This window comes from Terrapene carolina, unplaced genomic scaffold, assembly GCF_002925995.2.
Source record: "Terrapene carolina triunguis isolate 2854851 unplaced genomic scaffold, T_m_triunguis-2.0 Scaffold95, whole genome shotgun sequence".
NCBI classification, from domain to species: Eukaryota; Metazoa; Chordata; order Testudines; family Emydidae; genus Terrapene; species Terrapene triunguis.
In genome coordinates this window covers 40,517,664-40,541,718 of record NW_020664446.1, presented here as the reverse complement: position 1 = coordinate 40,541,718, position 24,055 = coordinate 40,517,664, and the positions used below count along the sequence as shown (strand labels likewise).

Genomic DNA, 24,055 nt, shown 5'->3' with positions numbered 1-24,055 from the left:
TAAGTGAGGAGTTACTGTACCTTTAAGAATAACAGACTGAACAGGAATAAAGCCTGGGTATCTAGCATGTGAGTATAGGGCATTAAACACTAGGCTGCTGGGCAGACCAATGTTTATCAAACTGGGCTCTTGGCATCAATTAGAGTGGGGAGCCTTTTTCATTAAAATGCTTTTCAAAATGGAAGTAACTATTTTCCAAATGCACTCATTCTAAGAGATCTATCTTCTGTTTAGGGTAGGATGGTACTGACACTGCTAATCCTTATTAATGCTAATAAGAATGATATGTTTAACTCTCAAAACTGGTGGGAAAACAATGTTTTAAATTATTAATATTGTGACATGCCCAGGGTACAATCTAGACTGATGAACAGCTGAGTCACCTCAGCCCTTTAACGTGGTGTGCCCTTTACACTGCTTTGCTGCTGTAGTCACCACTCCTGGTCTTCTCTCACACAGCCTCCCGCATGTACGTCACTCCCAGCTATATTGTAGGAGTGCTGCAGCCAGACACTCTTGAATTACACTGCATTGTGAAACCAGCACATTCCCAGTCCTAGATTTTTCCCCCCCAGAAATGTGCATCTTGTACTGCTCTGCCTTCTCCTGGACAATAGAAGCTCACATCAAGTCCATCATTTTGTTAATAGAAATGATATGCACAAATCCTGTATCCCAAATGGATTTTCTAAAACACTTCAATTCAAGCACACTGGATTAGATAAAACCAAACAAAACAAGCTTAGTAACTACAAAGAGACAGATTTTAAGTTAACACAGGTAATGAGGCATAAAAGTCAGAATTGGTTACCAGGAAAATAAAAGTAAAATGCAACTAATGCCTAACAAAACTAGTGTCAATTACAAGCAGTTTCTCTCACTACATGTTTCAACAGTTCTACTGACTGAACCACTTTCAGTCAGGATCTCTTCCCTACTCCAATGCTGCTTCCTTTGTTCTTCAGGTGTCATGAATGCCGTGGGCAGAGAGAAAGGGAGGGACCTTTTGGGTTGTTTCACCTTTCTTTTTATAGCCCTCTCCCTCCTTTGAGAAGCTTCTCCAGCTGGGAGCAGTGTGCCAGGCCGTCTCCATGGAAAAGAACCCTATGCTGTTTCTTTGCTAAGGTCTGGTTTACACTATAGACCTATATCGGTATAACTACATCACTCAGGGGTTTGAAAAAAATCTAGACCTTTGAGCAATGTAGTTAAACAAACCTAACCCCCTCCCTGTGTAGACAGCACTATGTCAGCAGGACAGCTTCTTGGGGAGGCGGTTTTACCACGTTGATGGGAGAAAAAACAGTTACCTTTTCCGTAACTGGTGTTCTTCAAGATGTGTTGCTCATGTGTATTCCACAATAGGTGTGCGTGCTCACCATGTGCACCAGTGCCGGAAGTTTTCCCCTAGCAGTACCCGTAGGGGGGAGCGCCCCCCGCAACTCCTAGAGTAGTGCCTGCCTGGCGCGGTATAAGGGGAGCTGTGCGCTCCCCCCACCCTCAGTTCCTTCTTGCCAGGCAACTCCAACAGAGGGGAAGGAGGGCGGGATGTGGAATAGACATGAGCAACACATCTCGAAGAACATCAGTTACGGAAAAGGTAACTGTCTTTTCTTCTTCGAGTGATGCTCATGTGTATTCCACAATAGGTGATTCCAAGCTATATCTGTTGGAGGTGGGTAGGAGTTCACAAGTTTGCAGGACGGACGACAGCCCTGCCGAACCCGGCGTCATCCCTGGTTTGGGAGACGATCGCATAGTGCGAGCTGAACGTGTGAACCGACGACCACGTGGTGGCCCTACAAATGTCCTGAATGGGGACGTGGGCCACAAAGGCAGCCGACGAGGCCTGTGCCCGGGTCGAGTGTGCCCTCACAATGGGGTGCGGGGGAACACCCGCCAGCTCATAACAGGAACAGATGCACGAAGTGATCCAATTGGAAAGCCGCTGAGTGGAAATCGGCTAGCCCCTCGCGTGCTCAGCCGAGGCAACAAACAGTTGCAAGGACTTTCTGAATGGCTTAGTCCGCTCAAGGTAGAAAGTCAGAGCCCGCCACACGTCAAGCGTGTGGAGGTGGCGGTCCTCACTGGATGTGAGAGGCTTGGGGCACAGGACCAGTAGAAAAATGTCCTGACCCATGTGGTAGGCGGAGACCACCTTTGGGAGGAACACGGGGTGTGGGCGGAGCTGGACCTTGTCCTTATGAAAGACTGTGTATGGCAGTTTGGAGGTCAGGGCTCTGAGCTCCGAGACTCCCCTGGCCAACGTGATTGCAACCAGGAAGGCCACCTTCTATGAGAGGTGAGACCAGGAGCACATGGCCAGTGGTTCAAACGGGGGCCCCATGAGACGAGCCAACACCAGGTTTAAGTCCCACTGTGGAACTGGGGGTCTAGAATACGGGAAAAAACGGTCTAGACCCTTAAGGAACCGGCCAATCATAGCATGGGAAAACACCGTGTGTCCTTGCACTGGCAGATGGAAGGCCGATAAGGCCACCAGGTGCACCTTGACGGACAAGGGCGCCAGGCCCTGGGCCCTCAGGTGGAGGAGGTAATCAAGGATAAGCTGGATCGGGGCGGTCACCAGGGAGACACCCTGGTCTGCCACCCACCTACAAACCGGGACCACTTCACCAAATATGCATGGTGAGTGGAGGGCCGTCTACTTCCGAGGAGGACGTGCTGAACTTGCTCTGAGCACGTCCTTTCCTCTCCACCTAACCATTGAGCAGCCACGCTGCAAGGTGAAGAGCCGCTAGGTTGGGATGGAGGAGGCGGCCCTGGTCCTGTGAGAGCAGGTCCGGGCGGAGCGGCAACAGCCACGGCGGAGCTACTGCCAGGCCCGTGAGGGTCCCGTACCAATACTGCCTGGACCATGCTGGTGCAATCAGGAGGACTTGGGCCTTGTCCGAATTTATCTTCTCCAGGACCCTGCTGATTAGAGGGAACGGGGGGAAGGCGTAGAGAAGCCGGCCTGACCAGGACAGGAGAAAGGCATCAGAGATAGTGCCCTTCCCCAGGCCCCTCCGGAGCAGAACCAGGGGCATTGCCAGTTCTGTCGAGTTGCGAATAGGTCCACTTGAGGAGTTCCCCACCTTCGGAAACCCAGTGGGCCACTTTCAGGTGGAAGGACCACTCGTGTTGCAAGGAGAAGTCCCTGCTCAAGTGATCCACCCTCTCGTTGCGGGCGCCCGGTAAGTGGAAGGCCTTCAGGTGGATGTTGCGGGCTGTACAGAAGTCCCACAGCCTGAGGGCTTCGAGGCAGAGGAGTGTTGTCCGTGCCTGTTGATATAGAACATCGAGGCCGTGTTGTCTGTGAGGACCCTGACTACTTTGCCCTCCAGGTGCGAGCGGAAGGCCATATACGCCAGCCGCACCGCTCTGAGCTCCTTGATGTTTATGTGTAGGGTCAGAACCTGAGCCAACCACAGGCCTCAGGTCTGAAAGCTCCCCACATGGGCCCCCCAACCCAGGTCCGATGCATCGGACACCAGCTCCAGCGACGGGGCCCCGTCCCTGAACGGGACCCCTTGGAGCATGTCGTTCGGGGTGGACCACCATCACATGGAGGTAATCACCGCATCCGGCACGGTGAGGACCTTCTCCATCCTGTCCGTGGCCTGGGAGAAATTCGAGGCCAACCAGAGCTGGAGGGGCCTCATCCTGAGTCTGGCATGACGGACCACATATGTGCACGCCGACATATGACCCAAGAGCTGCAGGCAAACCCTGGCTGTTGTCACCGGGAACCTTGTGACCGAGTCGATGAGACCTTTCAGGGTCTCGAACCTGTCTGGCAGGAGGGAAGCCCTGGCTGACACTGCGTCCAGGAGCACCCCAATAAACACTATGCATTGGACGGGGACTAACGTGGACTTGGTGTTGTTTACCAGTAGGCCCAAGGCGGTGCACGTGGACAGGAGGAGCGCCACATGATCCCTCACCTGCGACCAGGAGGTGCCCTTGACAAGCCAATCGTCCAGATAGGGAAATATCTGTACCCCCCGCCATCTGAGGTAGGCCGCTACCACCGACATGCATTTTGTAAACACTCTGCGGGCAGTGGACAGTCCAAATGGGAGGACCGTAAATTGGTAATGATTCTGTCCCACCACAAAACGGAGGAAGCGCCTGTGCCCCTCCAATATGTGGATATGGAAGTACGCGTCCTGTAGATCGAGGGCAGCATACCAGTCCCCGGGATCCAGGGAGGGGATGATGGAGGCCATGGAGACCATGAGAAACTTGAGCTTCACCATGTGCTGGTTCAGACCCTGTAGGTCCAGTATGGGCCTGAGACCCCCTTTTGCCTTCGGGATAAGGAAATAACGGGAGTAGTACCCCTTGCCCATGAACTCCTCGGGCATCACCTCTATCGCTCCTAGTCCTAGGAGCCGCCCCACCTCCTGCTCGAGCAGAACTTCGTGCGAGGGGTCCCCCAGGAGGGACAGGAGGTGGTTGGGAGGGGAGGAGGTAAACTGGAGCGTGTAACCCTGGGAGATGGTGTTGAAGACCCATCGGTACAAAGTGAGCCAAGACCATTCCGGAAGGAAAGCATACAACTGGTTGGAGAAGGGAAGCTTTACTGGGGTTAAGTATCAGAGGGGTGGCAGTGTTTATTGCTTTTTACAGATCCAGACTAAGAGTCCTGTGGCACCTTATAGACTAACAGATGTATTCGAGCATAAGCTTTCATGGGTGAATACTCACTTCGTCAGATGCTCTTGGGTTCACATGCGTATTCACATGGGTATTCACCCACAAAAGCTTATGCTCCAATACATCTGTTAGTCTATAAGGTGCCACAGGACTTTTGGTTGCTTTTTACTGGGGTTGGATCCCTGATGAGGACTGGCAAGTTGCCCCCGAGCATCCCGTCAAAATTGCCTTTTCCCCACCTGCTTGCCCTTGGAGGGTCCAGGCTGGGGGGCAGGCCGAGACCGACTGTGAGGGCGTCTCTTATAGTCCCGTTGCTTCTTATGGGCGGCCTCTTACTTCAGGAGGGTGGCCAGGGTCGGAGTCTGCTGCGGCTTGAACTTAGGTTTTGCCGGAGCCGGGACATAGAGATCCAGGGTCTGGAGGGTCGTGCGGGAGTCCTTTATGCCATGCAGCCTTGTATCTGTTTCCTCTGCAACAGAGCTTTCCCATCAAACGGGAGACCCTGCAAGGAAGATTGCACCTCGCTGGAGAGCCCGGAGAGCAGGAGCCATGACGAGACAGCCTGCAGGAAAGCCCGAACTGCCATTGCCCCTTCCTCCATAAGCGCCCTGAACTCCTTCTTATTGCGCTCCTGGAGGGAGACCTCAAATTTAGGCAGGGAGCCCCACAGATTAAATGCGTACTGACCCAAGAGGGCCTGATGGTTTGCCACTCGTAACTAGAAGCTCAAGGACGAATAATTTTTTCTTCCGAAAGAGTCCAGCCTCCGAGTCTTTGTTCTTTGGGGTTGGTGTTGGCTGACCCTGTTGTTCCCTGTGGTTGACTGACTCGATCACCAGGGAGTTGGGTGCCAGGTGGGTATATATATATACTCATGCCCTTTAGTGGGTACAAAGTACTTGCGTTCTGCCTTTTTTTATATAGGGGCCAACGAGGCCGGTGTTTGCCACAGAGCATTTGAAATTTTAGCAACCCCTTCATAGAGCGGCAAGGCCACCCTACCCAGTGCTGATGGGAACAACACATTGAACAGGGAGTCCGAGGGCTCCTCCATCTCCTCTGCCTGGAGGTGGAGGCTTGCTGCCACCCTCTTTAAGAGCTCTTGGTGGGCCCTGAAGTCCTCCTGTGGGATGGAGGGAAGCGGGGCTGCAATCGCCTCTTCTGGGCAGAGCGAAGAGACCAGTGCGGTGCTTTGGGTGTTGGGCGGCACCGGAGGATCCACCACCTGGTCGGACTCCAGGCACAGTACCGAGGACAATCGTCCCACCAACTCCTTTGTCAAGGGTCGGAAGAGGGAGGCCGATGGTGCTTCCGAAGCTCCTGCCACCGAGCGAGCTCCCACCGGGGGCCATGGTGCCCACTGGTACCACTGGGCCGGCCACGACACTCAGTGCCACTGCACCGGCGGGGCCGGTTGCCCAGGTTGGCCGGTCTGGCCACAAATGGAGACCGGGCTGATGTAGGATCTGCTGCTGTCTCTTGACCAGGAGGAGCGGCAGTGCTGGGATCTGCGATGGTCACGGGACCGCGATCTCGACAGGGAGGACCGGTACCGACGGTAATGGTTGGTCCGCGAATGGCCTCAACGGGCAGACCCGCAACGGTGAGGCGCCAGCGATCGACACCCAGGGCTGCGGTGCCTTAGCGGAGACTTGCAGCAGGAGCCCGAGCAGAAACGGCATCGATGACCGTGCCGTGACTGACTGCTGTACCCTCTCCGGGATGACGACCAACAACAATGTCCACCGTGGTCCCGTCGATATCCGCTCTCTGAAGAGGACCGGTGCCGCGAGTCCTGGCCAGATGGAGCCCAGCCCAAGAGTCTGGTTGGCGTCGAGGGTGATCCACGTGGACTCTGCCGTGACCGGACGCTGGGCGGTGATCGGCATCGGGAACGTTCCCTCAACCGAGACCGGTACCAAGCCGGGGGCGACTGCGGAGATCCCAGCGGAGGCTTGCCTCTGGAGCGTGGGGCCGACATTGGCGGCGCTCCAGGCACCGGCATGGACAACACGTCCCGGGCCGCCTGGAGGGCTTCGGGCATGGACGGCATCCGGAGGGGGCGCAGCTCCCCTTATACCGCACCAGGCAGGCGCCACTCCAGGGGTTACGGGGGGCGCTCCCCCCTACGGGTACTGCTAGGGGAAAAACTTCCGGCACCGGTGCACGTGGCAAGCACGCACACCTACTGTGGAATACACATGAGCAATCACTCGAAGAAGAATTCTCTCCTATCGGCTTAGAGCGTCTACATTAAAGCACTGCAGCTGCGCCGATGCAGATTTTAAGTGTAGAAGTTCCCCAAGATGTAGATTTTTTCCCATATCCCCTTTCCTGCCAATAAATAGCCACTTAACAGGTGATGGCCCATTTGACCTTGTTTATACCTGGCTGAGGTGTCAGCTTGCCCTCTGTCTCAGAGGAACTGGTTTGAACACGCCCCAGACTTGAAACAAGTCTTAGTAACACCATACAGTGGAATCTTATAACTTTACATACGCTGCCACATATTTTATCAGGACACTACCGACCAGCACATTCTGAGTTTTCAAAAGATACCTTACAAGGCATACTTTGTACAAAAATTATCACAATAGTGCGCCAGGGTGAATACAGGGGTACAGACTGTCAAATATTTCCTCAGGAAGTAAGATTAAATACACTAGCTAGAGGTAGGCAAGTTCTTTGCAAGCACACACATCAACCTTGACTTACTTACCCCTGCCATTCATGTCCTGAGTCTCCATATGACTGTGACAATGAACCACAATCCAGACCTGCAGTATCCTTTAATACTCCAGTCTTTGGCTTCTACCGAACAAAAGTCTGTCATTTATGATGAACAGTGCTGTGGTATTGTTTGCCCAATGAAAACTAGGATGGGTAGAATAAAACTAAGTTTTCCAATGTGGTGATTTAGCTCATTTCTATAGTATTATTTCCCCACTCTGCTTACCAACTTCCTTTATGAAAACAATGCTATCAAACCAAATAATTTCAGAGAATGCTTGAGGATCAAGTTTGGGGAGTATGGAAAAGAGAAAGTTTGTATAGCACACTGCACTTGGACAACAGAATAGCCCTGGAATACCAGCATGAGTAGTGGCAGTATATTAATTATCAGTCTGTCATTCAGATCCTATTTCAGAAGTTAATGAAGCCGCTTTGCAAAAGGGCAACCTCCTGAGGAGAAGAGTGTAAATAATGTATATGAAATGAGGGAAGTGGGGATGTGGGAAGAGAACCAGCACATCCCTGCAAGGTCGAGTTGGAATGCATCGCTAGATCGATGGCTGGTTCTGGCAGAGCTCTACTATTGAAAAGCCTGCAGCCCACTATGAGTCATAGAATGAATTAGTGCCAACAGATGTTGCTACAGGCACGTGGCTGACAAAAGGGAAATACTGAGTGACCAGGTTCAGGAATGTGATGGGGATAGAGGAGAATGACAACATTTCTTACAACAAACTTGCTTTGAAGTAGTTATCAACAGTCTTTTCATGCTCCAACAGCCAATAGTTCTTCTTGCTAAAACAGTACAAATCAATTGGGAGTTTTAAAAAGACACTGTCTCATATTTCAGAGTGCAGCAGAATGAGAAATAGACATTTGTGGTAGACTGGATGTGTTTCCCTGCTTTTACATACCATACATCACTGGAGCAGACAGTCCCTAAGACACAGTGGTGTAGCAATCTATAAATTGTGGGGCAAGCAGAGGGAGCATCTTTTATTCCTTAAAAAGCATTGAGGTTTTTTGGATAAAATATAAAGAAAAAAGGATAGTTGGATTCTCTCTCTCATTAAAATCTGAGGACAAATTTAATGTTTATGTAATGAAGGACTGGGAATGTGGTTTAAGCTAGGCATAATGTGGCCTGGTACCTTGGAAGCTTCCCCCTTGGACATGCCAGTACACCTCACTTCTGACATGCAGTAGCCTCTGTTTTTAGAGCCAGCTTTAGGATTTTGGGAGCCCACCACAATCTTAGATCACATCAAGAGCAATGCAATGGTTGTGTTCTTATTGCCTCAATGTATGTCACTTCAATATACGGCAAAGCTGAGTCATGATGCAATATCCACAACATTTTGGGATGAATAGTAGCTTTACTTCATTTACTGTCCCTTTGTCCTCTGCCATCTGGGATGCAGATACTCCCCTCTCAGTGTTTAAGCCACCATTCATTAAACTACCCATTTAACACCAATATCTATGAAATTATACACTGATCCTGCAAAACAAAAAACTGCTATGATTTCCCAGTAGCTCTTCCCTCCTCATATGCCCACAAGTCCCTTGATGTGTCTTGATTCCTACCTAAAACCTAAGGCCACAGCGTCCTCACACTCTTGGGGGTTTCACTGGCTAAAACCTGCATTGTCTGGTATGCCCGTCCTGGACTCTCTCAGATTACTGCCAATGCTCTCAATCCTGACTTGAGACCTCCCCCCGCTATTCCAATCTTGGATGTTTTTATTTTGTTCAGCAAAAATTCATGATAAAAATGTATGATGTGACAACTGGTTTAACTGATGGGAGTATTAACTAGTGACTACAAGAGCAACAAAGTAATTTTTTATTCTGACCTATGGAAAAATATGGGTGCAAGTCTCCAAGGGTAAGCATTGTTATCATAAACCACAACATATATGCCTATTAAGTATCTTTTCCACATGCATCGTTCTTTGTTCTAAAATCTCACTGGCCTTAAGAAGGCGTGTATAAATACCACAATACTTCCAATTATTAGTTATCTAGATTTGTTTATTTTTAAAATACATTTTTCCCCTGGAGATCAAGTACACAACACACACACATTTTTTAAGTGAAGTTTCACCTTATTTTGTACATACAGTACCACAACCCAGCTAAGTCACAATGTCCAGTTAGCACTGACCTTCAGTATATTTCGGCCATCAAATGTCTCCCGTTCCTTGAAAGATGATTTGCCTGTAGTTGCATTATCTTGCTCTTCAACTGTGAAAAAGTCATGAGAGAGAACTTCAGATAGGACGATACTTTGCACTGTCTTCCCCCTCTAAAGTCTATGTATCCAGTTAATAAAACATTTAGTACACAAGTCTCGCTTCATTTTTATGTAAGCAAAATTTGCAATTTAATTTAAAAAGGAAACACCCCAAATCACAAATATTGTTGTGAGGATTTTGTAAGGCTGACAGCACAATGTAATAGAATCAGCCAGGGAAAGCAGATTCCAATTTCTCTGGCCTGTCAGAAATTCAGCAATGACAAGCTCATGCATCTCCTGGGATACCACAAAGTACCTTACTGCGTATATGATCATAATGCAAAGCACATTCTTGACAGCATCTAGAAAATCTGGACTGGTCTCTGAGAAATGTCCCTGCACTTTTATTTATATATATATATATATATATACTTATATATATAAGTATATATATATATATGTATATACATACACACATACTTATATATATACACATACACACACACACATATAGATAGATATATAAAAATAAAACACACAAACAAAAGAAATACATTAAACAAACATTAAGGTTGCAGTCATGTCCAGAAATGTTAGGAACTGCAACCTTGTGTGTATGCACAATAATACTGTCTTTAAGTATGTGATCACATGCTATTTTTTCCATAAGATACCTCTTCCTCATTCAGTGAAGGATAGTTATTCAATATTTCTTTTTATCAACATTTAATGTATGGTCCAAGGCCTCACTTAACATAGACCATCCAAACCCTGCTGCACTGAATACAAAGTTATTTGTTTCCTCATAGACATTTCTATGGTGCTTCTACCACAGTATCTGAGTGCTTCACAAACATTAATGAATTTATCATCAGAACACCTGTCTGAGAACAGATAGTATTACTATCCTCATTTTATAACCGGTGAACTCAGGCACCGGAAGATTAAGGCCAAAACTGTCAAAAAAATTCCACTAATTTTCAATGCCTAATTGACACCCCTATGGTCTGATTTTACTACATAGCATCTTCCATATGCAAGCCATCTTAGAGTGCTTTATAAAGTAATGAGTTAGATAAGAAATAAGTTACAGCCTGCAAGTGCAGATACTGTTTTGGCAGAAATAGCAGACATTAGGCACTCAGCAATAGCTCATATTCAGCCTTGGACAGCAGAACCTCATTTAACAAGAAAGGGAATATTGATGAAAACAATGGAACTATTTTCAAAAGTCATATGGAATCTTTAACTTCTCCCCCAGAGATGATTATATAGGGCCATGGTTTAACTTCTCATTGAAGGTCAAATAATAATGCAGCACACCTGCTATTACTGCACTTGAATGCAACGGCAGTGTATATGAGTGTACTAGTGTAGGACTTGAATCAATTATCTTTTGGCCCAGAGCCAATGAATGCTATGAAGTGAACTGCAGCAATACCTAGACACACAATACCAGGGAACACAGCACTTCCAGTTCAGTGGTACTACTGTAGTTCAGATTTTCCAAAGGGTTCTAAAGATACTCACGATTTGTGTCTTTCCTGAAGACAGTGTTCATGATGGTAGCATGGAGTTTCACCCTATCCCACTCCTTCATCATCAGCCCAGAGGTCACAAACTGCTCCATGAGTCTATCAGCTATTAGCTGTAATCTAAGAAGGTGGGGGGGGGGAAGAAATAGGACTTTACAAAGCCAAGAGAAAAATACTTGTTTTGGCCACTTTTACTCTCTTGTCCAAAAGAGGGTAGTGTATGTGTAAAATGAAGTCTCGATATGTGAAGAGGAAAAACTGAGTGAAACTCTATTGGAAAGATAACAGACTAATCAAAATCCTGCCAGGCAAGACTAACTCCTTGTTTTTGTTTTTACTCAGTTGCTTTTGTATTTAGAGACAGGATAGTTTTTTGTTTCTTTTTTGGTAATGTCTGAGGGGACAGGGAAAAAGGAGCGCTCATGCAAATAAGGAAACAAATATAAAAGTTCTGGCTGTTTGCAAAGGCTCCTGGATAATAACTTCTGTTACAAATATTTCATTAAAAGAGGACATTGGCATACTAGGACATTTACACGATTTGATGTGGTAGATTATATTGGAATTTGAAGGATGTATTTTTCTAAATATCTGCAGGTTTTTCATACTGTTCGCCCTTCACAACATAAGTAATGCCTCACCACACTATAGGCAGTGAGCATTCAATACAACCCAAAGTTCCTATCCATTAAAACAGGGGTAGGCAACCTATGGCACGTGTGCCAAAGGCGGCAGGCGAGCTGATTTTCAGTGGCACTCACACTACCCGGGTCCTGGCCACCAGTCCAGGGGGCTCTGCATTTTAATTTAATTTTAAATGAAGCTTCTTAAACATTTTAAAAACCTTATTTACTTTACATACAACAATAGTTTAGTTATATATTATAGACTTATAGAAAGAGACCTTCTAAAAATGTTAAAATGTATTACTGGCACACGAAACTTTAAATCAGAATGAATAAATGAAGACTTGGCACACCACTTCTGAAAGGTTGCCGACCCCTGCATTAAAACAAGATATAAGCATACTAAATGGTTACCATCCATGTCCATGAATACAATTCACTCGATAGTTCCCCATTTCACCACTAGATGCCACAACCTGGGTCTCTCAATTCCAATCAGGAAGACAGACATAGAGCAGTATTAGAACCAACTCCAAATATCACTTGTTGAGCCCTCAGAATTTAACTATACAGCCTACTTACTGGCTTTGTGCTGCCTCTTATACGCTTCCACTGGTCATATGATAATTTCAACACACTCAAACTGATTGTCATGGTTTTTAGTCACTTACCTTCTGGCTTTACATCAGCGATTTTTACAATTAGCAATGACAAAGATTAAATGAATATCATTACAGACAATACTAAAACAAATTAACAGGGAACAGCTCAAGTAAAACTGGTGCTTTATTATGTTATAAAGTTAATCAAGGAAATATAACAAATTAGAATGAATTATAATGGGAGTATTTGCCATGTGGGAAGCATCAGAACATGATCTCTCTTAGGCTGAGCCAGTATAGATGCAGAAGGGCTCTTGTATCTAATACCACCTATGGTTATGCAAGCTAAGATAGGGAAATCAAATCTGCTTTATAGCATAAGCTGATCAAGAACATGCGAAGATCAGGCAGGAACTCCACCCTTGACATCGCCACGTACAGCATAGTACAGTTAGCTAGGTGCCTTATGTGGAATGGGAGGAAATAGGAAGGTAAACTTTCCTCTGTGGTTCACTTACTGGCTATTGCGAGAAGCAAGATACCAAACTTGGACCAAGGGTCTAATTTGGCATAGCAAACCATGTGGATACCCTTATCCTCGTTAAATCCCTCTTCCAGCACTAGCCTTGCAGCTGAGAAGCAATACTCTGTACTGCCACATATTTCTCAGGGCAGAAAGTACCACCACTTGAATCAGCATCATCAGCTCTTAGTGGAGAAGAGGCGCTTGGCATTATTCAACAGCAGTCTCTCTAATCAGAGCAAAACTGAGGGATTTGGATAGTTCCATTTACTACTACTTAGAGGTGACCAACTGGCCAAAAAAGCATCCTTTGAAGTTTCAGGATGAAAAAGGAAGTGTGGGCAATTTTTAGGGATCTTCCAAGAAAATAAATGTCTTTCCTTCCTTTTCTATCTGCAGAACAGACTTCAAATCTGAAGGGGGAGGGTTGTGTGTGAAAGCCGAGTGCCACTGTAACAGGCCAGCTCGTTCCCTTCCCTCAGGGCTAGCTGCCTGGCTTCCTCCATAACAGCTCATTTGTGCGGATAAGTCAGGCTTCCCATGGCCTCTCCTCCCAGTGCTGTACTGCACATCGTGGCAGACGTAAGAGGTGCTGCCATGACTGCAACATCCACTTTCACTGCAGCCTTAGTGTTTGTCCCCTTCTCCCGAAAACTAATACAACCCTGCCATTCTCTGGGCTTCCCCACATTTTGGTCACATTTCCCAGCAACCAACTGTGGCTTTATTTCCTCCCTCTGCTCAATCACATTAGGGGTTCCTGTGACCATCACAGCCCCACTTCATTCCCTCACCTCAAGCACCCAGGCTGACACACTTCTGTGAACATACAGACTGTTCCCACCCACCCACCCTTTGACTCCTGCTCTTTGACTCTCCCCCAGGCGTGGTTCCTACAACCCCTAAAGGGTGAGCCACCCTGTAACTCTCAATTTCCCAGCTCTGAGCTTTACTCTCACCCTATACTCAGGGCCAGATAACCTTTTGTGGGCCTATCGCCAAACATATTTGTGGGCCCCCATTGAGGCAATGGAGAATAGCGCAGGGAGGTCAGTCCCCAGACCGAGGGGCCAGCCAGGGGCATGGCATGACAGGGGTGGCCCCGCTCCGCCCAGCCCAGTGAGAGGGCACTATTTACAAACCGGCAGTTGCCAGACGTACAGTGGCCCTGTGATGCCAGCATGCCCCTTCCCCTCGGGGGGGGCGGGCCCCTGCCACAAAACCCCCCTGCCCAACACCCTATGACCAGAGCCCTCCCAGACCCACTATGCCCAGCGCACCTCCAGAAATGCACAGCACCCTGCATAACACCACCCCTGCCCAGCACTCCCTTGCCCACATTCCCACAACTGCCCAGCACCCCTCACAGAACCCCCACTCCCTATTGCCCCAACACACACATCTTCCCTGCCCCCTCACAGCCCAGCACCCCCCCCCCCCCGCCCCCCCAGAGACCCACTCCCCCACTCCCTGCCTCCCAGCTGCACTCACCGGCCCTACTGGGAGGTGACTGTGTCTGCTGGGCTGAGCCGGTAGTGCAGCCAGGGCTGGTCCCGGGGCCAGGAATTGCTCTGTCCCTTCAGGAGTGGTGCGATCAGCCAGGCTAAGGCCTGCCCCAGCTGGGCTCCCTCAAGATGCACTTGCCTGGAGGGGCCCAGCCAAGCCCCCCACACTGAGACTGGCCAGGCTTCTGCACCAGTCCCAGGTGGCTCAGCTCTGGGAAGACAGGCAGGGCCCCACAGGCCTGGAGCCAGAGGTGCACTGGGGTCCTGCCAGGGGGCAGAGAGGAGCAGGGGTGTGGGGCCAGGGGGTGTAGAGGAGCCCTCGGCCAGCCGGCAGGCAGGCCGAGAGGAACAAGTGGTGGGCGGGGGGAGGAGCGGGGTCTCGGGGCGCAGTACGAGTGGAGTAGGCTGTGGCCCCCTCTGAGCATAGGCCTGGCTCCACGGAGCCACTGGCGCCATTGTAAACCTGGCACCGCCTATACTCCATCCCAGCTCCTACCTCAATCCAGCTTCCTTAAAAATTTTGACAGGCCCTCTTCATCTCCTTGGGGAAGGGAGTTTACAAGAATAGATCCCCTTCTCTGGCCCAAGATCCTTCTCAGCACCAACTTCCTTCCTCCTCTCCCTAACTGCTAACTGTGCTTCCTTCCCAGCTCCCCTCTTTGGCTCTCCATTGTACTGCAGCGAGGAGGAAAGCCACTTACAGAAGGAAGGATGACAAAAGGTGACGCCTCAAGGAAATGGAAAGCTAAAGCAACTTGTCTCCCTACCCCTCTCACGAGCACGGAAAGCACAGGAACTCATGTGTCTCCTACCCCCTTTCTACAGGGCTCTAAGGAAAAGGATGGTGCAACAATGCACTTTTCAAAAGTAAGGGGAAAGGCTGTCCCCAACATTACCTTACTTGCCATTACATCAGGTATTTTCTATAATGTGATCAGCAAATGATGGTTAAAAATACTAAAATTCAAACTGACATTGTTAGGATTCAGCATTTAACACTTATAAGTATAAGGACAGTTCATACTCCGCTAAGAGGTAAAGTTTCAGGTTGCCTACAGACACAGAAAAACAACCAATCTGGTTCAAGGTCACACTTGGCATGTTTTTTTTCACAACCATAAGAACTGAAAACATACTAGTGTTTTAGGAATATTTTAATTTTGCAGAGTCTGTCAGTGTGATCAGATCAATACACTTCGTTGGGACTTGACTGTAGGCGGAGAGCTGGGTATTTGGGAACAAGTCATCTTGCGCACTGTACCATCCCATGAGCATCATTTCTGCCCTGCTTATCATAGTTTCCCTTACCCAGCACAGGGGAGCATGAGCTCAGCCTTGCTTGACTCCATTATTCAACTATTAAGACTGCTAAAAACAAATGACATCTGTCTGCAACACTACCAACAATCAATCTAAAGACCAAACACATCACAGCTTTAACACCACTGGGCTAGAAAGCAGTACCACCTCATCTTCTGGATCTTCTGGGAGGGAGGGATAGCTCAGTGGTTTGAGCATTGGCCTGCTAAACCCAGGGTTGTGAGTTCAATCCTTGAGGGGGCCATTTAGGGATATGGGGGGAAAATCTGTTGGATGATTTAATTGGGGATTGGTCCTGCTTTGAGCAGGGGGTTGGACTAGATGATCTCCTGAGGTCCCTTCCAACCCTGAGATTCTATTGTTAGTGTGAAGCTCTCCAGCACTGCCCATCAGCTCAGAGAACAATAAGTTTGCTTTCATTACATTATTTCTGCCTCCTCAGGTACTGTCTGCATACCCCTGTGGAATGAAAGAGGGAAAGCACAGGGAACTCACTTGTCTGATCCATCCTTCATGTGAACTTTTGCATAAAGAACATCGATCATGGCAGGGTCATCATTCATGTATTCTATCCCTGCCACCTCCACGGTCAGGGATTTGCCTCCAACAGTTTTGCTAAAAAACAAAAAGTTCCAAGATATTTAAAAAAAAAAACATCAATTTTGAATACAAAAGTAGATGAATGCATGTTTTACTGTTTAAGCTACATTTACCCTCATTCAAGTTTACTAGCAGCTCCCACAACTACTACAAAAGTCAAGCAGCAATGCTTGTAAAAATGCTAGCCAGAGTCAAATCACTAATACCATTACAGGCCAAATCACTAATACAGTTTCCCTCTTTGTTATGCTGAGAGGAACGCAGCAGTTCCAAGAACATAACATCCAACTTTCATTCCAGAACCTAGCCAGTGCTGGAAAGCAGCCAGTTCCTTTCACAGCTGTGCCTGCTGTATCCAGAATGAAAGCCTTGCCCTCTGACTCTGCAGGCCCCATGCATGGACTTCCTCTCTCATGACGACAATTCAGCATGGCTCAGTTGCTAAGCGCTCATTTCTGGGACAGAAAGTAATGGACTAAAGCATCAATAGGTCTTTGATTTATATCCCATTATATTCGGTCCAGTAATAAAATGGTAGGTCCTTCGTTACTAAGCCTGCTGTCATTTCAAGGATGCCTTGAACTGTGGTCTCTTCCGTATTTATCTTGAAGTATTTTGGAGAGAGTAGGTGCTAACAGGGCCCTGACCAACATTCTCTCTTCTAACAAGCCAGGTTCTAGAGTGTCCCTGGCTATGTGTAGATTATTGCTGAGTGCAGAATGGTGGCTCCATTTGCTTGCATGCTAACAGACATACTCAGAGGAAAAGTTTACAGAGCATTGAGAACCCTCAGAACACATGAAAATGCCATTGGAGAGCTGAAATGGAGACCTATATTGTACACTGGATATCTGATGTTATAATTGAAAAGAGATCAACAAACAGACTAACCCATACTCTATCATCAACGTACAAACAGAACTCTAAGTTGGGGAAGTTTTGCATATGGACTGATGCCATTATATAATCCCCATAAGATTCATAAAAATGCCTGTTTAAGAATAATCATCATTAATTCCCTCAAAATATTAAGGCCCCACTTTGAAATTGTGTGTCAGAAACAGCTATAAATATTTTTTTTTTTTTTTTATTCAGAAAGGACCTTGCTTGCAATAAACCTATAAAATTCTTCCCTTCAGTGACTGAATTTGGGACTTTTGGGGGATTGAAAGTGTATTAGATATTTAAACAAAAATGGTATCCTTTTATTTATTCTGCCCATGTGTTGAGAGTTCATATAGTGGAGACAACCTAAAATAGAGAAAATATATAAAGGGAGTGACCCTCTTCACTATTATATAAGGATTAATATATATTCAAGTCTACTAAAAAATTCTTTTATCCAAATAGGGAAATTCCCCTTCAGAGAACATTATGTTTTTAGCCACTTCAAACCATCTGGCTTTACATTTTACCCCAAAATAGCTATTCATCCATATTCTAATTATTTGAGTTTTCTTAAAGGGTTCCATATAAAGGACTAACCTTTCAGATCTTTTCATATAAGCCCTTGCTATAGTTAAAAAACCCTGAACCCTAAAGGGAACTTAAGCCATGTGTAGACCTTGTGGCTGGTCCTCTCTACAGGGTGACCGTCACACAGAACTGTAAGAAACAATTTTGCACATCTTTAAAGGTATGTTTACAGGGAGAGTTTTTTGTATTTTAAAACAATATTTACTGTGTGAAAAGCAGCAACTGATATCTTACCATGTCAAGAACTACTACAACAGTGGTCTCCAACCTTTTTATGCCCAAGATCACTTTTTGAATTTAAGGGCAACCCAGGATCTATCTTGCCTCTTCCCCGAGACCCTGCCCCTTCCCCAAAGCCCGGCCCATTCCATCCCCCCCCACATCGCTTGTTCTCCCCCACCCTCACTTACTTTCACCGGGCTGGGGTTCGGGAGTGGTTGCGAGCTCCGGGCTGGGGCCAAGGGATTCGCTGTGTGGGAGGAGGCTCTGGGCTGAGCCTGGGGCAGGGGTGCAGGAGGGCGTGAGGGGTGCAAGCTCTGGGAGGGTGTTTGGGTGCAGGAGGGGGGCTTGGGGTGCTGGCTTAGAGAGTGGTCAGGGCTGGGGCAGGGGCTTGGGGTGCTGGCTCTGGGAGGGGGTTCAGAGCTGGGGCCTGGGGTGCGGCCTCCCGAGAGCGGCACTTACAGCGTGCAGTTCCTGGTCGGCGGTGCAGCAACGCTAAGGCTGCACCGCCGACCAGGAACTGCACGCTGTAAGTGTGCCTGCCACGCCTCACGCTGTTCCTGGAAGGGGCCAACGCGCCTCTGAGGCCCCTGGGAAGGAGGGCTGGGGGCACGTGGCTCTGTTCACTGCCCCTCTCTGCAGGCACTTCCCCCAAAGCTCCCATTGGTCACAGTTCCCCGTTCCCGACCAATGGGAGCTGTGGCGGTGGTGCTTGCAGGCAGGAGCAGAGCATGGAGAACCCTACCCCCTCCGCCCCGGGGCCACGGCAGGCAGGGAGCCTGCCTTAGCGGCAGCTCTGCTACACCAGCAGAGATTGCGATCGACTGGAAGATTCCCCAGGATCGACCAGTCAACCACTGTATACAAAAACATTTCAATCTGCACTTTACTTATTCATCACATGCTCTAAACCATACACTAAGTAATTTTTCAACATTTATGACCTATATAAATAAAAAACAAAACACAGAGGAACTGGCTTTTTACAAATTTTACAATAAAAATAATTAAACTTACTTGTTTCACAGAGGCTGTTCTTTTCCCTGTGAAGAGCATAACTGTGAAGGATTTTCACTGGGAAAAGCACTTGACATTGAGTGTAGTTTTTAAGTACTTTCAACATGCATTTAAAAATATTGAAAGTAAATATAATTTTGTTTGAAACAGTCTTAAGTTACTTCACAGGCAGACAATCTATAATTTGTATTCCCCAAGCACTTAGGTTCCTATGAAGTGTATCCCCTTTCCTTATGGGTACATATGTACATGCCCCCACTTCCCTTCACAAACCAGAGAAGTGGTGGGAGAGGCGGAGTATGATTTCTCTGTTGGTAAGCTCCATTCTCTCCATTGGAAAGTCTTCTAGAAAATAAAGGGAGTGTCTCAAGCAGGGAGAAGTAATATAAAGAAGTTAACAAGATGCATGTATGACTTTGTACTAATCTTGTTAGCTTATCTTCAGTGCACCTGCTAGCGAAACCTCCTTTGTGATCTTCAGCAAAACTTCCAAATTAGAATAAAGAGAGTGAAACATTCTGGTAAGTAAGCCTCTCTCTTCCAGTACACCATACCCCCTTCCAAAAGTTAGGGAAGGAGGAGCAGGAGTGTATGCACATACAGGTAAGGGGAAAACACTTCTTAGGAGTACTCATTCTAAAAAGATATGCGAGACTGTTGTTTATCTTCATGTAGTGTACAAATCCATCATCTGCATATAAATGTAAATAAATAGAAGTGAATTAAAATCAAAACTATCAACATATATTTAATTTTGGGGGTATGGGAAGTAAGTTAAGGAATTAAAATTAAAGTGTTTTTTCCCAGGACAATCTATGAGAAAGATTCTATCAGTTTATTTGTTTACAAGGAAGATGGCAGCCTTCATAATATAAAGGCAGACCCCTCCACTGATAAGACGAATGCTGAAACTTTCATGGGTGTTTCATCATATTTAACTTTTATTCTGTATAATGATGTAAAAGTCTGGAGTCTTCATTTTAAAGCAGTAATGAGAATTTTAGCCACGTGTGATTCCCATGGATGGTTCATGGCAGCTGCATGTATAATTCCTCGTGCACAGCTGTCAGAAATCAAGGAATACTTTTATATAGTAAAAAGTTTTTGCAAAATTTTGGCAGAAAGAAAAAACGTCTTGTTTTAAGAAAATAAAATATCTCAGGCGGTCTAATATTTCTGGGTGTAGTCAGATTATCTCAGTACAACACCCATTAGACCAAGCTTTCAGCTAGTTCTAAACCTCAAATATTATGGTTTTAACATGGAAATTATGACAATCTTAGTGCCATAGCAGCATTGAGCTAATATTTTAGACTGATTACTTATACAGTTCATCCTGTCTTTAAGGTTTTCTGCACAGGGCTACTTGCCTCAGGAAATGCATTTCAGGGGTATATTTGCATCTGTTCTTAGGCAGAAGGGAGGCAACTTGCCTGAAACTGTTGCAGACAAAAAGCGTTAAGACATTGAATTCCTCCTGCTCTTGTGGCCGGCAGAGGAAAAAATAACCTGCGTTCATAGTAAAATAATGGGGACTGCTGGGATATAAAGAAATAACCACTGAAGGTTTCTGGCACACAGAGAAAGTCCTCAGTTATTGAGGCAAAATACAACTATGTCCTTGTCTTTCTTCTGGATGGTTTTGTTTGAAATGTTTCCGTATTTTACACATTTTCAAACAGTGATGCAAAACTGCTGAATTACAACAAACAGATGAACCACTCTCTCCTGCATTAGTTACCCATGTTCTAAAACTAGTTTGGTTCTTCAAAATTCTGCACTCAGTGACCATGCCCCTCCCATGCCTTTATTCCACTTACTCAATAAAGTCCTCTTTACTTCTCTGCAGGAGTTCACATGCCTTCTGGATCTCCTGCTCATTCAGGAGCACTAGTGTCCCAATAGTAAGATGGAGCTTTGCTGGGTTCTGGAACAGACTGCTATTGACTCCATGATCCTATTGAAAAGGTAACAAAAAAAGATTTAGTGGGCAGCTATATGACTCAGATTATTTTAAAATTATTTCTACTTAGGTCACAATTTCTAGCACCAAAAGTTAAAAAGCCCATCCTATTAGCCCCAAGAGTACACGAAATAATACTTACCACACCGCTGAAAAGGCACATGTATTTCCCTGGCTCAAAATAAAGTTCATTATCTGAGATGAAGCCTTTAAAGTTTCTACACAAGATTCAGAGCTACATTTCAAAACTCCTCTTTAACATGTTTAAATGGTATCCTGTCTCACCTTGTCAGGGTGTTACGGACTGGGATGTGCACAGCTGTGCCTAGTGGTCAGAGCAGGAGTCAGGAACCAGGAGCTGGAGCCCAGGGTCAAAGGCTAGCCGTCAGAGCCAGAGCCCAGGGTCTGAGTCAGGTTACCTGGAGTGAGGCGAGGCAAGGCAGGAGCAGGGCTGTGTCCAAGGTAGGAGTAGGACTGGAACAGGATGGGAGCAAGGCTGGGAATAAGCAAGCACAGGAGCTATCGCAGCCATGGGCGAACGCTTTGAGAAGCCCATACCCTACTGCTGTTGGTGATCTTAAGAGTAGATCTGCAAATCCCTCAGCCAATCAGGTGGCTCAAATTGGGCCCAGCTTTGCTGATTAGGCTGCCTGGGGTTAAATCAGTAGGTAAGCAGGCTAGTAGCAGGTCCTTACTCCTGACACAGGATTAAAGCCTCATATTTCACCCAGCATTTTTCATACTTAACTGCAATATCCACACAGTTTTTTTATATTTGTACTTATAGGCCAGTCCAGTGACCTGTGAGACCACATGATCCCATGCAGGAGCTTGCTCTCAGTCACAAGTTGGCAAAGCCTGGTAGCACTCTGGAGGTAGCACTCTCAGGTCCTGGGGGGGAAGGAGGGGGAGGGAGAAGAGCACTTTGTGTGCTGTTAATTAATTCACTGCTGAATTAATGCCAAAATCCTGACACAGTGGTGTCAAAACCATCTGCATATTTCAACCCTATGCAGTAGCTTTTCAACAAAAGGAAATTACCTTGAGAAGCAATCTTAAAAGCACAAGTACGGATGGATTTCCTGTTTGAGAGTACACTTGGTTTCAATTCTCTAGCTTTTCTATATTCTGCCTGGCACCAGAATGAAACTGAAAAAGGCTCTATGCTCCCTCTGCTTTAAGACATATTTAGGATGCAGTGCAAGAGATTTGTTTCTTTGGTTTTTAACTCGGGTCTGTAGCCAGAGGATATTTAGCCCAACAGTTGATGGAGTGGGAGATAGAATCTGGATGTAGGCTGGATTGATTCCAGTTGTTGGCAACAATTCATTTTAATTTCTGTAATGCATACAGATGACGATGAACAGAATACAAATTAACCCAATAAATAAGTAGCTTGCAAGAGAGAAGAACTACCCTAATCTCATGAAGCAGATGGTGAAGGGTGAAAAGATAATTCAAATTGTGCAGTCTAACCTACTATTGGCCTGAGGAGCTGTCCCTTCTGCAGCTTTCAAACACCAGTTGAAGGTATCTGAATACGGATTGGTGAGTGCAGAGCCAGTGGTTGCACATCACCTGGGTATGCCATATCTTCTGTACTGGGAAGAAGGAGGACCCCAATGAACAGCCCGAGATCCACAGTATCTTCCCTGTGTAGTCCCAAGGATCTCAGGCCTACCCCAGAAATCCTTGTCACACCCTTCCTGTGTTGCAGAACCACAGATCCTAAATCTTCCATGAAAAGATGCTGTATCTGAGCTGAGTCTTCTTAAAAAACAAAAGTTTCAAAATCTGCCTCCAAATGTCATAGGACTGAGTAGCCGGAAGCTCTATACTTAGATGCAGATAGATTTTAACCCTCTTGTTCAAATCCCCAGCTTATGATTTATCATTAGCAACCACTACCATACCACTGTACTTCATTGATTTTTCTTTTAAAACTGCACTTAGTAATGGCATCAATCATATCTCAGTACCGGTCTGCCAGCAGAGACAATTAACAGGAAACCGAAGCCAAGCACACATTCAGTACAAGGGTTAAGGAAAGTCAAATGGACATCAAGGGAGAAAGAGCCCACAAGATATGGGCCAAATCAATATTCACCACTATGGTGCCCTATGGACATCATCCAAATATCCAAGAAAACTTCATAGCTCAAGTGCCCACTATGTATATATAGAAGGGAGTGTGGTGTAGTGTTCAGAGCAAGGGATAGGGATCCAGGAGCCCTGAGTTCTATTTCCAACACTCACGATTAATCAAACTGGACAACTCATTTAATTTGAGTGCCTGTTTCTCCACCTGCAAAATGAATATAGCAGCTCCCTACGTCACAGGCATGGGCTAAAGAGAGAGGCAAGCAGAAGGAAGTGCAGCTCCCTCTCTTCCTCTTAACCTGGTTTTGGGTAAATTCAGTACAACAGAACTTTCCTCCACTTGCCCAGTTTAAGTCTGTTTCATAAAGTGTAGACTCACTAGGCACGGGAATCTGAAATCAGAAGAGCTAGTGCCCGGCTGAGGTTCCTGAGCAGCAGGTGGAGCTACATCAGCATCTGATAATGCAAGAAAAGGTGTCCTAGCTAAGAATGAATCTCCTATTTGCCTTCTCTCCTCTAAAGGAGTATCTGTCCCAAGCTTCCCATATCCCACTGGGAAGAGAGAATAGGGGACACCTCTTCTTTGCCTTCTCTGCCCTACAGAGGGAGCAGGAAAAGGGAGAAAACCACCACTGCTGCTTTTCCTACCTAAAAGAGGAAGAAGGGAAGGAAGAAATACCAGTTTCCTGCCAGCTACCTCTCCCTTCCAGGCATAAAATCTATTTTGCAAGGGTTATCTTCTAAACACAGGAATTTTCCTAGGGCAGGCCTGCACAACATCCGGCCCGCGTGGGCTCACTGTGCGGCCCGCGGGCAAGCGGTGGGGTGGGGCTGTCAGGTTCGCCCAGGGCCGGTGCAACCGCTAGGGCCGGCAAACAAGGCAGTCACCTAGGGCGCCAAGTGGTTGGGGGCATCCGGGATTTTTCCTCCCTCCC

General features: G+C 46.8%; 1 protein-coding gene across 6 annotated transcripts in view; it reads right to left on the bottom strand.

Moving 5' to 3' along the window:
- The window catches only part of ASCC1 (activating signal cointegrator 1 complex subunit 1), a 60,651-nt gene that overhangs the window by 19,219 nt on the left and 17,377 nt on the right, over nt 1-24,055 (bottom strand). For 4 of the 6 annotated variants that reach the window (XM_026651014.2, XM_026651017.1, XM_026651018.1 and 1 more), the window contains exons 6-10: nt 20,878-21,014; nt 16,241-16,360; nt 11,165-11,289; nt 9,563-9,642; nt 7,382-7,473 (exon numbers count right to left, since the gene is read on the bottom strand). In XM_026651014.2, the coding sequence (XP_026506799.1) occupies nt 7,382-7,473; nt 9,563-9,642; nt 11,165-11,289; nt 16,241-16,360; nt 20,878-21,014 (554 nt within the window). The remainder of the gene's footprint in view (nt 1-7,381; nt 7,474-9,562; nt 9,643-11,164; nt 11,290-16,240; nt 16,361-20,877; nt 21,015-24,055) is intronic. The other 2 variants (XM_026651015.2, XM_024201873.3) reach the window with 1 other exon arrangement.